We start from the raw sequence: 14,638 nt of genomic DNA, 5'->3' as shown, positions 1-14,638 counted from the left end.
AAAAGAGAGCCATTTGTACTTTGAAATACCACGATTGTGTATTCCCCGTCTATTCCATCGGGTGGCAGGCTAGAGTAGAAATCAACATGCAACATGTTGGAGACAGGTGGACAGTGGACTAACTGACTGACTGACTGTACCGTCGTCATGTCTTTATGCGTCTTGGACTGATCAAGTTGCTCATTGCCTGCATTTCCAAATGGAGAGCGCTCGCTATGAATAGAGCAGAATAGAAATGAATGGCCTGGGATGGAAGTAACAGCGCCGCACCATGTTAGCAAAACATAGCGCCGTTTCAACTTCAATGCACCGTTCCTTGACGTTCTTCTCTTTGCTTGAACGTAATATTGGTTCATCCTCAGATTGGCCCCAATGGTGCAACTTTCCAAGACTATCATCTGGGGCGGAATTTCAGTCGGCTCACCCTTGGCCTCCTTCGGACAGTTGACAAACGACCGCATTTAACCAAACAAGTGAAATGAAGTCGTTGCGCCGGCGTAAGTCATGCCTTGCCGTGTTTTCATTGCGCTTATCTTCTCAAAGCGTGTCGGTCCATTTGCTCCCCCAGTCACACACATCCTCAATGTGTTTTTTTCACATTTGAGCTGAATTGTGCAAGCTTGAAGTCCAGCGAGGAGACGCATTTGATATGAAATGAATCCGCCTCTTTTTTGGAATGACTGTTTTCTCTTGTTTATTGTCGAGCTAGCGTTTGTTGTTCATTTGAGCGAGAGCTTGCCAGTGGCGTCCATTTGGGCTGAAATTTGAGTCTCCAGTGTTGACAGTCGCTTTGGAGTCGTGACATACCTATGAGGGAGGCCTCATTGTTGTTATATAAGGGCCTTTGACTTGACCTTGCATTGTATACGTACGTACACCACGTGACGTTGATTTGTCGCTGTACAGCAGCTACTGTCGTACCTTCCTATTTGGGAGTGGCTCTATTCTAAGACACGGATGGGCCTTTCGCAATGCCCAGCGAGGACAGCGTTCTTGCCGTTTGTTATCTTGCATAAGTGCATGCGATGCCTTGTTTATGTGTCTGCTCCTCGGTGTCCTATTCGCACAACAATGATTGGAAATATTTTACAGACGGCTGCAGCTTTTGTAAACTGTGCTACTTTGTGACTAAAGTTGTATTGTATGGTAAAGGTTCGCTCATGTGTCCTCAGAGTACGACGGAGTTTTGTTATGAATTGAAGCCTTCCGCCAAAAAGCCTGCAAACAACAATCCAGCCGTGTGGTATAGGGGCGGGGCAAATGTTGAGGTCATGTGGAGGTTGTGCTTTCTGCTAGGTGAAACTTGTTTTTGTACTCTGTGAACGGTACAGCGGGACATTTTGAACTCTTGTCTGTTGACGCCATGCATACTTGCAGGCAGGCACGCACACACATGTTGGCCAGCCATGATCTGAGAAAGACAATCGCTTGAAGACTGCATACGTTGTGTAATACACACAATGGGACACATTTGAATTGAATTCAGTGACGATGAGACTGCAGTATGTCCCAACACTCGAAAAGATATATTTATATATATTTGAGTCACGTGGATTTTCCATTTTATTGGACTTGTCTGTGTTCACAGCATAGGGACTCGTGACCGGGCTTGCAGATGAATCACAGAGACGGGAAGTCGTTAGGCGCAGGAAAGCAAATCTTTGGCCGTGTTTGGGAGTGGCGGTCCTTGAACGCAACCCCTCGTGAACACCAGCTTCAGCCTCGGAGGAAACGCGTGATCACGGGGCCTCACCCAATCGCAAAGCAAGCACGGCATGTTGCCATGATGTCATCCTTGGTCTTTTACCAAACGGTTGATTCACGCGGCGGGATTTTAACATCAAATCTGTCATTTCAAATTGCCAGGGTAGATGTGAGTCAAACACAATACTTTCATTCCAGTGAGTCAGTAAATTGCAACTCTGCAGCGCTTGAAAGAGATACTGAACGCAGCATTTCAAAAAGGGAGGGCAGTAGGGGAAAGGTTATGAGAGGGGGTTTATTTTAGACCCATAAACATCAACATCATCCAAAAGCAACGAGTGCATGTTGATTCTCGCTCTGAGGGAGTGGAGGACTTTGTGGGAAAGCGTCATTATTTATTTCCCAGAAATGGTCATATGTACGTACGCTTTCCCTTCAAATGGAAGCAACAATATAGAGATAATATTTCATGCGGAAAGGGACATCTATATGGAGGACACGGAGGAGTGAACGTCTCTAGGACATTGAGAGTCTTCAAGCAGTGGCAGTTGTGGGCGGGCTACAATTGTTGTCCCCTTAACTTCATACTTTTTGATTTTGACTTTAGCCTCTGCACAGCTCTGGTTGCTTTTATCGTACTCTATAAATAAAGTGGAGTTGACGTTGCCTCTCGATACAATGAACAATGGCTAAATAATGACGGTGAAAGAATTGAAACGCTTGCTCGGCACTCCCTACGTACTTTGCCGAGGGCACCGGCCCTCCCTGGCTGTGTTCAAAACGAAAGCGATGCTGCTGTGCTGTACTTTGCTTTGTTATAAAACGGAGCGAATTGAATCGATGGAACTGGGGATGATAATACGGGCGGCAAAACAAAAAAGTGAATGGATCATTTTCACTCCATAAACCATAGGCAACAAAATGGTGCCTGATGGAGAGGCTGCAATCATTCTTATGATTGTTCTTACTTGGCCGAGCGTGTGCTGACGTTGTTTGCATAGTGCAGTGGACCATGGCCCGCTTTCTCTTTCCCACACAGATCAATGCAAGTGAAGTCGGCGTGTTTAGGTTACGTCTTCTGGTTTCCGAAAGCTTTGCCGCTATTCACTTTGCAAGCGATTGTTCGACCTGTGACCTACTTCGGAATACCCAGAAATGCTCCTTTTCCTGGGATAACACGGGGTTTTCCGCTCGACACGCTACTGGCTAGTGACTGACTTCATCGTCTGATTTAGTGGTCAAAAAAGAGCCACAACCTGCGTGCAAGCAGGCAAGCAAGCAGCAGACCTTGAGCTGAGCTGGCTGCGGTTGTTTTGCCAGCTGCTTGAGTCAGGAATGAAAATGTTTGTCGGAGCACATCATTCTTGGGATGTTCCTTGCTTTAGTGATGATATGCACGGACTGAAAAACAGCACATCCAAATCAATTGGACGTTGCCTAATGTTGACAATGGCAAAGTGAACATTGTGTACTGAGCTGTGTGTCTTTTTCAGAAATGCTTTTCCTGGAAGCCAAGTGGCGTGCCTCCTTCTGTCTCTCCGTCGACTTTTAATACACTTGGCAAAGTTGCCAGTGGTGCGTCATCAATCAAACGAGGGCTGGCTGGCTTGCTGGCTGGCTGGCTTGCTGGCTGGCTGGCTGGCTGGCCGGCTGGCTTCTCCCTCCAGCTCTGTTTACTTGAAGATGTACTTTCGGTATCTGGCAGCCGTCGTCGACTTCCTGTGTAGCGCGCACATGAGCCGAGCACGCTTGTTATCAGTGCTGGCCACGCGGTGTTCACGCGTCGACGCCGGGCGCTGATTGGCTGAGCCGAGCGAAAACAGCCCTTTTGCACCAATCGCGGCGCTGTGCACGCGTGTTCACGCTCGCCCCGCATGGACAGACTGGGCAAGTCGGAACAAACCTGCCCAGCCTGCCCCACCGTTGTTTACAGCCACTTTAAAAGAGGAAGCCCCTGGCAGCGTGAGCACTTTTTCAACCCCTCTCGCCCTTCAACGCAAACATGGTAGCCATGTTGAAGCGAATCAAGTCGTTCCAAATCGTTTTCACCGACACCAAGGCTTTCTACTGCGGCGGGGACAGACTCTCGGGCCGTGTGGAATTGGAAGTCAACGAAGTGACACGCGTGTCTGCCGTCAGGATTCTCGGTGTGGGATCCGCCAAAGTGGAATATCCGAAAGGCACGCAGCGCTGTCGAGAGGAGGCGGAATATCTCCGATATGAAGCCCTTTTGCGCCTTCACGATCAGCCGACAGGTACAGACAATAGCTGCCCTTTATTTGGCCATCAATTCGTACTGTCAAAAGCCGCAGCGGCAGCAACAACAACACAGTTGAGAAAACATCAACGCTCCATCTGGATTTTGGGCGGAAAACAAACACGTTTTTCCGACGGTTTGCATTCAATGCTTATCTCATCTACTTTTTCTTTCCAGACGCTGACGGTTCAGTTCTCTTGAGGCCAAACAACAAATACGAGTACAAGTTTGAATTTGAGCTCCCTCAACAGGGGTTAGTGTCATCTTTTTATGACTTGCTAACGTGGCTATTAACTTTGAAGAGATTCTACCAAGCTTCATTAGAACCTCATTATAACTGGAGCAAAACAAATATACATACACGTATATCTAACCCTATATAATGACGGTCTCGCTGACCTAATGCAAAATCTGCACTTGTGTTGATAGGCATTGAATTGTACCTTCTGCCATCTAGCGGAAGAGCATTTGATTATTCTCAACAGCACTTGACATAGAAAGCTCAACCAACTGACGGTTCCGATCAATTAGGACCGTTCCTGAAGAGGTGTTCTAACCTTCATGGACTTTCTGTTGTTACAGGAAGCTGGTGTCGTCTTACAAAGGCAAGTTTGGCTATGTCCACTACTATGTCAAGGCCAAGCTGGAGAGACCGCAGCAGCCCGTCCTCGAGTGCAAGAAACACTTTGAGGTGGAAGAACCTCTGGATGTCAACACGCCAGACCTGCTGGTAGGTCGATTGAATCAAATGGCGATGCTTCGTGATTTGAACCCCAAAGGTGTCTCCTCCGCAGTGCCCTACTGGCGGTATGAAAGAGAAGAAAGTCACCTGCATGTTCATCCCAGATGGCCAGGTGTCGCTCAACGCCAAAATTGACCGCCGCGGGTTCTGTGAGGGCGAGGACATCTGCATCAACGCCAAGTTCGAGAACACGTGCTCGCGCATCGTGGTTCCCAAGGCGGCCATCATCGCCAAGCACACCTACCAGGCCAACGGCCGCACCAAAGTCTTCCGCCAGAAGCTGTCGTCGGTGCGAGGCAACCACATCATCTCTGGGATGTGCGACGCCTGGCAGGGCAAAACCATCCGGGTACCCAAGATCAAGCCGTCAAAGCTCGACTGCAACTTGATCCGCATGGAGTATGCATTAATGGTAAGATAGGCTTTGGGGCCTTGGGGCCTTGGGGCCTTGGGGCCTTGGGACCTTGGGTTTGTACCAAATGAACCTTTTCAACACAGCGGGCCCTCAACTTCCAAATGTTGTTGTCTCCGACCAGATTTATATCCACATTCCCGGGAGCGAAAAGCTGATTCTGGAACTGCCCCTGGTGATCGGGACGCCCGGTCTGGGCAGCCGCAGCAGCAGCGTGAGCAGCCAGGACGGTTCGGTCAGCTGGGTGTCGCTCGCCATGCCCGAGCCCCCCAGCTACCGCGACGTCACTCGCGACGTCCACATGGATCAGCCGCTTACGCCGCTCCTGGATGACTTTGATGGCGAAGACAGCCCCATCTTCATGAACCCGCCGGCGTTCTGTTTCCCGGCGGCGCCTCCGGTCTACGCTGAGGTATGTATGTGGTTACTTTCGCACGCTACCCATGGTATGTACTATGAATGAGAAGATAGCTCTTTTCTAACTCAAGATGCCATCGTTTTCAGACTGAGGAGGAGTTCAACATCAACGCTCACATGCTGCCCGTGTGCTGAAGTGCCTTTTCTACAACTGCGGTCCAGCTCTCAGAGACTGTTGAACTGAGGCTGGTGGCAAAAGGGAAAGAAGCTCCCGAGCTGCGGAGGGACAAGACACGGCACGGCACGGCACGGCAGTCCCGTCCGTGCACGTGCGCTTGCCAACCACGCAGGCGGGATGTTGCACTCGAGATGTCGCTCGAGTTTTCCCTTCTGCGGGTGCTGAGAGCTGGCGGGTTCGAAGATGCGCGCTGAGCTCCAGCCACCCATTCTGAATAAGCTGTCGTTTGCTTGGTTCTGGTGGTAGACCCCCCCCCCCCAGCCCACCCCACCAACCTGCTGTCTGATTGTGGCCAGGGTTTATTTGCCCACCCTGCTTAGTCATTCCAGGGTCAGCAGTAGACCATGTACCCGTTTGTTTGGCTCTTAGAATGGATCACACTTCCTGGATGCTGGTCGAACCTCATTGTTATTTCTCTTTGTTTTCTTGAACATATACAGCCGTGTTTGCTTGAAGAGGGTTGTTCTTGAAGGTTGCACTTTGATCATACATTATGCTGTACTACTGCCTGAATCGCTTTTTATTTGAATCCAATATGGAATATTTAGCCGGTGTGTGGAACCTTACATTAGCTGAGAGCATAGCCACATGCACTTTTCTTAAACTGGCTGCGCCCAACAGGTCTTTAACATGCTATTGATCGACAAGCCATAGTCAATGTTGGGATAATGTGTTGTTTCGACCTGATTTTCTGTTGTCCTAGACAGCATTTCACTTTAAAGATTTGGGCTGTTTTGATTTACAGCTTCCTGTCTTCAGGCAGGACACAAAAGACTGATTTGTAAAAAAAAAAAAAAAAAGTTTGTAATGCATCTTTGATACATATTTTTTTGGTATGTTTTGATAATAAATTGTGAAAGATATTTGTCCATGTGCATTGACTGATTTCATTTATTGAGCACCAAATTACAACAGGTTCAAATATGTACTTTCGTATTTATTTATTTTTTACCTCGTGTAGTGTACCTATTGAAGGGTACATGAGGTATACCAAATAACAGGCCAGTTCATTAGGGAAAAAGCTTAAGTGAAAATGAAAAGTGGTCCTGTGATGTCACTTGGACAACCATTAGGTACACCGCCCATTTCAAGTGTACCTAATAACAGGCCACTTTATTAGGCAAATACCATGGTCAAAGGTCACAGGTGTCAAGCTCCAGTCCTCGGGGGGCCGCGTTCCAACATGTTTTCCAAGTGACCCTCGTTAAGCGCACCTGCGGGAAAACTTTTAGCCACTTTCTTGTCCAAAAGGAGCTAAAAGTTTTCACGCACCTGCACTTAACGAGGGCATCACTCGGACACTCCATTAGGTACACCGCCATTTTCAAGTGTACCTAATAACAGGCCACTTTATAAGGGAAATATTATGGTCAAAGGTCACAGGTGTCACACTCTTGTCCTCGGGGCTGTGTTCCAACATGTTTTCCAAATGACCCTCGTTAAGCGCACCTGCGGGAAAACTTTTAGCCACTTTCACGTCCAAAAGGAGCTAAAAGTTTTCACGCACCTGCACTTAACGAGGGAATCACTCGGACACTCCATTAGGTACACCGCCCTTTTCAAGTGTACCTAATAACAGGCCACTTTATTAGGGAACTATCATGGTCAAAGGTGTCAAGCTCTAGTCCTCGGGGGGCCGCGTTCCAACATGTTTTCCAAGTGAACCTCGTTAAGTGCAGGTGCGTGAAAACTTTTAGCTCCTTTTGAACGTGAAAGTGGCTAAAAGTTTTCACGCAGGTGCGCTTAACGAGGGTCACTTGGAGAACATATTGGAACGCGGCCCCTGGAGGACTGGAGGTCGACACCCCTGGTTTAAGTGAAAAGTGCCACACCCGCCCTCACCCCCACCTCCTGATTGGCTGTTGGTTCTGTGACGTCACTTGGACACTCCATTAGGTACACGGCCATTTCCAGGTGTACCTAGGTCACTTGGACACTAGATGGTGCCACACCCGCCCTCACCCCCACCTCCTGATTGGCTGTTGGATCCGTGACGTCACTTGGACACTACATTAGGTACAACGCCATTTTCAGGTGTACCTACGTCACTTGGACACTCCATCAGGTGCCACAACCGCCCCCACCTCCTGATTGGCTGTTGGATCTGTGACGACACTTGGACACTCCTTCAGGTACACTGGCATTTTCAGGTGTACGTAATAACAGGCCACTTTATGAGGGGAAAAAGCTTCACTGAAAGTGAAAAGCGCCACACCCGCCCTCACCCCCACCTCCTGATTGGCTGTCCTCTTTTTCAGAAACCCAAATCTGGTCACCCTAGCTGAAGTCCCTGCTTACTTTGGGACAGAGATGAGCCACACAGTCTGTCTCTACGTTTAATTCTGCAGGTATTCATTTCAGGCTGGAATTAGGTTCCCCTGAGCACAACGCAAAACATTTGGACACAAGACCAATTGACATCCTGTCATCATTTGGGGCAGGGGTTGTCAAAACACATCTTTTTCACAGGCCTCGTTGTAGTCATACAAACAAACTGACAACTTGTTTTCAAATCAGATGAGTAAAAACTGGTCAAATATGGAAAAGAAAAAGATATTAAAAGTGAAGACAATTTGCAATTCTAGTAAAGACACGCGAATTTGGGCCTTGAGTTTGACACCTGTGTTCTAATGAAAGGACTGATCACAAGAAATGCTTTTCTTCCTATCAAGAAGGCCAGGTCACACACCAGAAAAATTTCAAAGATGTTTTATTTGGGTTTTACAAAGCAATGTAATAGTGCCAACGCTGTCTTCACTTCCATCATGGCTGCTACAAAATAAAAGGAGGTACATCAGAACTACACAAAACAGATACAAGTTTGAAGAGGATGGCTGTTCCCAACAAGTCAACTCAGCAAACTGCTGTAGAAGCCCACGGGGATGGATTTTAATTTCTGGTCAAGTCCACAGCAAGTCAGGCACAAAATGACCTGAAAGCCTTGGTATATGACCAAACAGTGAGAGGACATCACTTACATTTCTTGTCATTCTGGCACAAGCATGGCTGTCACCTGTGAGACAAAAACAAAACAAAAAACATAATTGTACATCATTTGGTTTAGTGATTTGCTTTTTTCCATGATCAAGTTGAGGTTGTGCTTGTTTCATACAGAATACCAGGACTCAGAACACATAAGTGAGGAGCCCAACGATGACTGATGACTTGCTCTAGCACTTCATTTATTAACATGCCTGCTGATGAAGCAGCAGCAGGATGCAGACACCAATGTGCTGATACCGGGGCTAGGAAATTAATCAATTGTGTAACATCTTAGATATTGTATACATTTTATGCATGCTCATTTTAAGCACTGTTCACCTCATGACTTTTTTTTTTTTTTAAATCAAATCAGAAGTGTTGAACCAAAGTAGTGTATACTCAGTCTTTAATGCCAAGCTCTAATAAGGACCGCAGAAAGACAAACCGTGGCACTGATGCAAATTCATTCCGTCTCTGCTTGGATGTTATGGACAGATTCAGCTTGGCCTCAGTGCAACCTGAAGGATTGACATGAAAAAAATCAATTGAAACCCACTGTACTTGGCGATAGGTTTTTTTTTCCTTTTCATTTTTACATACTCCAATGATGACACATAGGGTAGAATGCTAAACGAGCAAAGGATTCCATTCCAAAATGATGTGTCAGCAGTTCTACCAAGACTCCACGCACACGCAGCGAGGAGACCAACGATGCTATGTGCTGACTTTGCTCTTGCACTGACTTTTGAACAAACCTGCTGATGGTACAACAGGCTGCAGATACCGCACAGTGCTGCTGTTCATTTCTACACAAGCCTTCAATAGGCCCATAGGTAGAGAGTCATTTTGAATGCAAATACCAGTTCTATTTTCCATCATTACATGATGTTGTGCGTTACGTCGGAGGTCCAAGCTTCAGAGCGGACGGACTCCTGTAAGAGACAAGATAAGGTTCAACGTCAAGCTGAATAAACCCAAAAATAATAAGAAAAGAAAAGAAAGGAAAGGTCACCACGTCTTTCAGAAAGGCAATTGTCACTCATAATTCAGAGCAGTTGAACATATTTAGCCAATCATCATAAACTGTCTCGTGGACAAAATACAGGTCGACGCGGATAACTTACCCAGCTGGCTCGGTGTCCCCCTCAGTGCCCTACACAATGGAAGATTGATGCAATTAAGATACAAAGACGACGACGACGACAATGTACATATAGCAAGTGTCATTTCTCATAAGTAACACTACAGCAGAGAGTTTGACTGCAGCGGGTTGCAAAAGAATTGCTTAGTCTTTGCACTGCAATAGCTGATGGTCCACCACACAGGACCCAAGCGCTTGCTGTGCCAAACAAACGCATGGCCAGGTGAAAAGGGAAGTGCTGACTTGAGTTGAAAGACATAACCAGCACTCACCTCATTTCAGGCAGGGCTCACCTCATTTCAGGCAGGGCTCGCCTCATTTCAGGCAGGGCTCCACAGCCGCTTGTAGAAGCAACATCAATCAGCCCATTCTGCAAGGGAATCTCACAGTCAGGTTTTGGCCAACATACCATCGATCCAGTTTCGAGAAAGGCCTTTCATGCAAACGACAGACACAACTTGGAACATGTGGGCCAAAACAAACGACACCGGTCATGTGACAGGCCTCATTGACACCAGGCTGCAATCACGAGTGCAGAGGTGAAAGCAAAACCTGATATGATGTAGCCACAACTGTCTTGGGAAAAAGCCACTTAACAGGACCATCCCCAGCCACAAATTTGAACGTGCGGCAGTGGAGCTGGATGAGCAAGAACCACGTGCGCGCATGCGCACAAGGCCCTACCGCTCTACTAGTTCGGCAATCGGAAAAGAATCACACAGAAACAAAGCTTTAACGTCACAAATGTTCCAAGTTGTGTCTAGGAAATCGACTCAAAAACTACATCCGTCTACGAATTGAGGGTAAACGCCGCGTTGGAATCGACCTAGCTGCTAGCTAACGTTCCAAACAAAACGCAGGCATCCATCGCATTCAAATGATACTTCGATCATCCACTGTACGATCTTTCTGCCTTTATAAAACAAATGAATGAAATGAGTGCGTTTGTACCTCACCTTCAGGGAACTCGATCACCCTCGGCCTGGACTACAGCGCAGCGCTGAATGGAAGGGACGATTGACGGCGCTGCAAATGCTTTTATACTAAGCGTTGCGACAATTGAAAGTACTTTACGTTAAAGACGCGCTCGTTTTTTTTATCTGAAAAAAAATCGCATATCATTTCCATCTATCCATGTTCTGTACCGCTTGTCCCCACGGGGGCCGCGGGCGTGTTACTTTAAAATGCATACTTTTTTTTTTTTAAATTACAGACACCATCACATGCGGGAATCGAACTCATGGTGCCTGCACACGTGACAGGCAGGCGAGTGTACCACTGACGGGAATGACACTGATGTAGTCACTACACCATCCATCAGCCATTCCACTTCGCAGCGCATATACGTACGTGTGTGTATATTGTTTCAATTTCCATTCTTTTAAATCGCGTGTATGTCTATGCAATAATTATTCTTACACCGTTTGGCAACAAGCAACTTATTTAGTTCGTACCGATACGGTACAATATCTACACAAACCCATCGACCCACTTGCAGAATCATTTCTAGGTGTAATCAAGGTAAGCTTTTTGTTTTTATTTTCACGATGTAAAATGAGTCATTGCTGAGCTTTCAGCGTTTTGAAATGCAGCTGAAAATACAAGTTAATGCCTACTTGCTGCAGAAATGGTGAAGGCGCCAAATAGTCAGTCTCCACCCTCCCGAAACCATTCAGCCATGGCTTCTTAAAAACTGCTCGGTTTAGGCTTTCTTTTGACATACTAATTTATGCACCAGCGCCAACAAAAACGCCTTGGGAAGACTAAATTCAGAAACATTTGCAATGCCAGAAACAAAGTCAAAAGGTGACTCAAACAATGACAAAACTGGTTAACACACATATAGACCCTGGTATTAAAAGGAAATAGTAATAAAACAAGTGGGTTCTTCAAGATTTATAAAAGTCCTTTCATATTGTTGAGTATAATTAAAATGGGTTCCATAGCAACAGCTGTAGAAATAACATGTGGATGAAAGCACATTCAGTGTTAGCAATTTTCTGCTCGTCCAAAGAGTCCCGGACCGTTTGCGGCGGCGCTCTCATCAAAGCCATTTTCTGAGAACAAGTCATCAACACTACACAGTACGTGTTAAAGGAGCTGTACAGTTCTTGCGCTAACTCGAGTCCAGTGTCACTCCATGCTATCTGGGTCAGCCTGGGCCATGTAGGCATCCAGTTCAGCATCTAGGTGACCTTTGGTCTTTGACATGTAAGCATCCAGCTGGTTGTCCAGTTGCTCGCGGGTCACCGACGGTCGGCCGACACCTCTGCCACGGCCGCGTCTGCCGGCGTAACCGCCGCCGCGCCCACGGAGACCACCGCGACCTGTCCGCAAAACAAAGCGACAATAATGAGCGGCGGCAAGCGAACATTTTGAGCCGAGCGGCACGACGACGACGACTTACCTCTGGCTATCCCTCCGCGGGGCGCTCCTCTCCCCATAGCTCCCCCTCGGCCAGGAATCCCGGCACGCTGGCGGCCCCCCCGACGCATGGCCACGCGGCCGGCGGAGCCCCGGCCTCGCATGGGGAAACCAGGAGCCATTCGCTTTCCTAAATTTCACAACAACAAAAAGTCAGATTGAAATAGTCATCTGAAACGGGCGTCAGACTCGCACCTCTCAGGGAAAGAGCGCCTCTCATCATTCCTCCTCTGCCTCTTCCGCGAAGTCCTCTGGTCATCCCGCGCATGGCTCCTCTAACGCCGACGGCGCCTCCGCGCATTCCCATGCCGACGGGCCGCCCCAACCTGGCTTGGATGTTGCTCTTCCCCAGTCGTTGCTTCAGGCTCTGACAAATGACGTCAAACGCGGTTCAAACAAGTAGCGCGCGACAAGCTGGTCCGAACTCAGGGTTTGCAGATCAGATCGAGGCTCCGACAGATGGCGCCGCCGCCGCCGCCGCTCAGATGAGTGTTTGCTCACTCTTGTGCTTCTTTTCCTGCAGGTGGTCGAAACATGTTACCTGTTTGTGACTCAAAGCAGCTTGCACCGAGGGCCGATTCTCCATCTGCTGGGCCAGCCGACGGTTGCGCGCACTGGCCATATGCTGCTGTTGCATGGTGGCTCGAATGCTAACCGCTGTGGGCTGCTTGTTCTTCAGCATGTTAGTGAAGCTTTAGAAGGTGGGAGGGAAAAAAGGAAGTAAAAGACGAGGACATGGGGGACACAGAAGTGGAGGAAGCAGGCTTTCCACATCAAGTCATTTCTCAAGTCATGGATGCGGCCACACTTACTCTCGTGGCTCTTATGTTATTTAGATTCCATTTGCCATCACTCGTTTGTTTCTCTTGAAAATATCAATTCTTTGTTTTCCAAACCAAGCATAAGAAGCACAAGATACAGATGCAGAGAGAGTGTGAGAGTGAGAGAGAGAGAGAAGAGAGAGAGAAATCTTTGATTTGAAGAAAAGAATAGAGACAGAGAAAGCCGTACAGATGCCACTTACTGGCCTCGAGCCGACTGGCTCATTAGATCATCGTGCGGTAGCAGAGGCCACGGGCTACGTTTGGTTACTCGGCCTCTTACAGCAAGGACCGTGACAAGGATGACACGCAGCCAGCGGCCAGCCAAGGCTGCTGCTGCTGCTGCAGCAGCTGCTGCCGCTGCTGCTGTGTCACGTCCAGGCTAGGACCGAGTACTCGTATAGGAGGAGAGAAAAGAGGAAACAAGAAAGGTGCTTAACTTCAGCTGGTTTGAAAGCGATTGAGAGAAACTTTTGGGATCTTTGCCACATCTCGACTCCTCTCCGTTGAGTGTACCTCGTGTATACAACAGGGAGTACGAGTGCCATGGAAGTTTCAGGACAGCGGTCCGGTCCATCTAGCAATTATGACCAACTTGATCGCCCTTTGTGCACTGCTCACACGTAGCATTTGGCCTGGGCAAGCACACGGAGTGCCTGGCAACGTTCTTATTTCAGCTCATGCTTCCCAAAATATTCACAGGTCCAACCAAGCTGAGTGAGCAGTGCACACGCAAGGATCATTCAAAATGGCATCCATTTGGGGCCAGGTCCCAGACAGTGGGTGGCCTCTTCAGCGAGCACAAGGACCTTCAAACACCAAGGACGGCCTTTGATTCTGGTGTTAAACTTCCGATAAGGTGCATGGCGCCTCACCGCTCGTTCAGGGACACTTTGGTGGTGCTCTTCAGGACAACTTTTTGAGAAGATGCAGCACTCATTTTGACTGAATTCTGTTGAAAACTCCTGGGGAAACAATCAAAACAGAAGAAACACAGTGAAGTGGTGGTATCGATACAAACGGGCGCGAATGAGTCTCCAACAGTGAATTCATTGAGTATGACCTGTGCAAATATTAGCAAGCCTCAATCATCAGCACCTGTTTAAGTCATTCAATCCACTTCTTACGCAGCCCCTGAAACACACGGGGCCTGCCTACATTTGTCATTTGAATGAGTTCCAAATATCCCTGGGCCAAGGAACGTACGAGGTCGCTTGCAATAAACGCGGCATGTGGAAAAGCTTGTTTTACATTGAATTTGGTTCAACAACAATGATGACTTACAAAGAACGTTGCATTGGTCGGGAAGCGGCAGCTAGCTAAAGTTAGCTTCGAGAGCTTGCTCGTTCCGACACCACCAGGCCGAGAGGGTGTTATTTGTCCCTTTAGGTCCAAGAAGAAAAACTCTTCACCACCAAAAAATAAGAGACGAGTGGTATTTGTCTTCTGATTCACTTTCTACAACGACAGGAAAACGTGGAGAAGCGACTCTGACGAAGCGACTTCTTAAAATGGTGCTGCCGCCTGTGAAGCCGAAGATATCCCTGCAAGAAAATGGAG

At 47.8% G+C, this 14,638-nt stretch overlaps 2 protein-coding genes and 1 non-coding gene across 6 annotated transcripts; 1 reads left to right on the top strand and 2 right to left on the bottom strand.

The window, feature by feature from the left end:
* Positions 1–3,591: 3,591 nt before the first annotated feature.
* txnipa (thioredoxin interacting protein a) lies at positions 3,592–6,573 on the top strand. Its single transcript, XM_088366152.1, has 6 exons — positions 3,592–3,959; positions 4,139–4,214; positions 4,544–4,691; positions 4,756–5,115; positions 5,240–5,527; positions 5,620–6,573. Exons 1-6 carry the CDS (start codon positions 3,707–3,709, stop codon positions 5,665–5,667), a joined length of 1,173 nt encoding a protein of 390 aa, XP_088222278.1. The 5' UTR covers positions 3,592–3,706; the 3' UTR covers positions 5,668–6,573.
* Positions 6,574–8,403: 1,830 nt separating this feature from the next.
* Positions 8,404–14,634, bottom strand: chtopa (chromatin target of PRMT1a). Of its 4 annotated transcripts, none has more exons than XM_088364474.1 (12): positions 14,363–14,634; positions 13,954–14,043; positions 12,799–12,949; positions 12,453–12,624; positions 12,241–12,387; positions 10,790–12,160; positions 10,106–10,203; positions 9,817–9,845; positions 9,553–9,624; positions 9,138–9,210; positions 8,689–8,723; positions 8,404–8,482 (listed from the first exon to the last, which is right to left on the bottom strand). In XM_088364474.1, the coding sequence occupies exons 1-6, from the start codon at positions 14,374–14,376 to the stop codon at positions 11,967–11,969; spliced, it is 768 nt and encodes a 255-aa protein (XP_088220600.1). In that variant the 5' UTR covers positions 14,377–14,634; the 3' UTR covers positions 8,404–8,482; positions 8,689–8,723; positions 9,138–9,210; positions 9,553–9,624; positions 9,817–9,845; positions 10,106–10,203; positions 10,790–11,966. The 4 variants fall into 4 exon arrangements, with proteins under 4 accessions (XP_088220600.1, XP_088220601.1, XP_088220602.1 ...); XM_088364475.1 differs by having other exon boundaries at positions 9,575–9,624; XM_088364476.1 differs by having other exon boundaries at positions 10,127–10,203.
* Positions 9,349–9,487, bottom strand: LOC148379642 (small nucleolar RNA SNORA8). Its single transcript, XR_015855265.1, has one exon. It is a non-coding gene; the product is annotated as a small nucleolar RNA SNORA8 (small nucleolar RNA).
* Positions 14,635–14,638: the final 4 nt, after the last annotated feature.

Source organism: Syngnathus floridae, chromosome 21 (assembly GCF_059516105.1).
Source record: "Syngnathus floridae isolate MCC-2025c chromosome 21, RoL_Sflo_1.0, whole genome shotgun sequence".
Taxonomy (NCBI): Eukaryota; Metazoa; Chordata; class Actinopteri; order Syngnathiformes; family Syngnathidae; genus Syngnathus; species Syngnathus floridae.
The sequence above is the reverse complement of the archived record's forward strand: the minus strand, read 5'-3'. Positions and strand labels throughout refer to the sequence as shown.

Bases quoted from the DNA above. Each gene is read 5' to 3' on its own strand.
- txnipa (XM_088366152.1), top strand. From the start codon at position 3,707: ATGGTAGCCATGTTGAAGCGAATCAAGTCGTTCCAAATCGTTTTCACC. The intron at 3,960-4,138 runs GTACAGACAATA...TTTTCTTTCCAG, and splicing joins CCTTCACGATCAGCCGACAG to ACGCTGACGGTTCAGTTCTC. The intron at 5,116-5,239 runs GTAAGATAGGCT...GTCTCCGACCAG, and splicing joins GCATGGAGTATGCATTAATG to ATTTATATCCACATTCCCGG.
- chtopa (XM_088364474.1), bottom strand. The intron at 12,950-13,953 runs GTGAGGCGCCAT...CACCTTCTAAAG, and splicing joins AAAGTGTCCCTGAACGAGCG to CTTCACTAACATGCTGAAGA. The intron at 12,625-12,798 runs GTAACATGTTTC...GTCATTTGTCAG, and splicing joins CTGCTTTGAGTCACAAACAG to AGCCTGAAGCAACGACTGGG.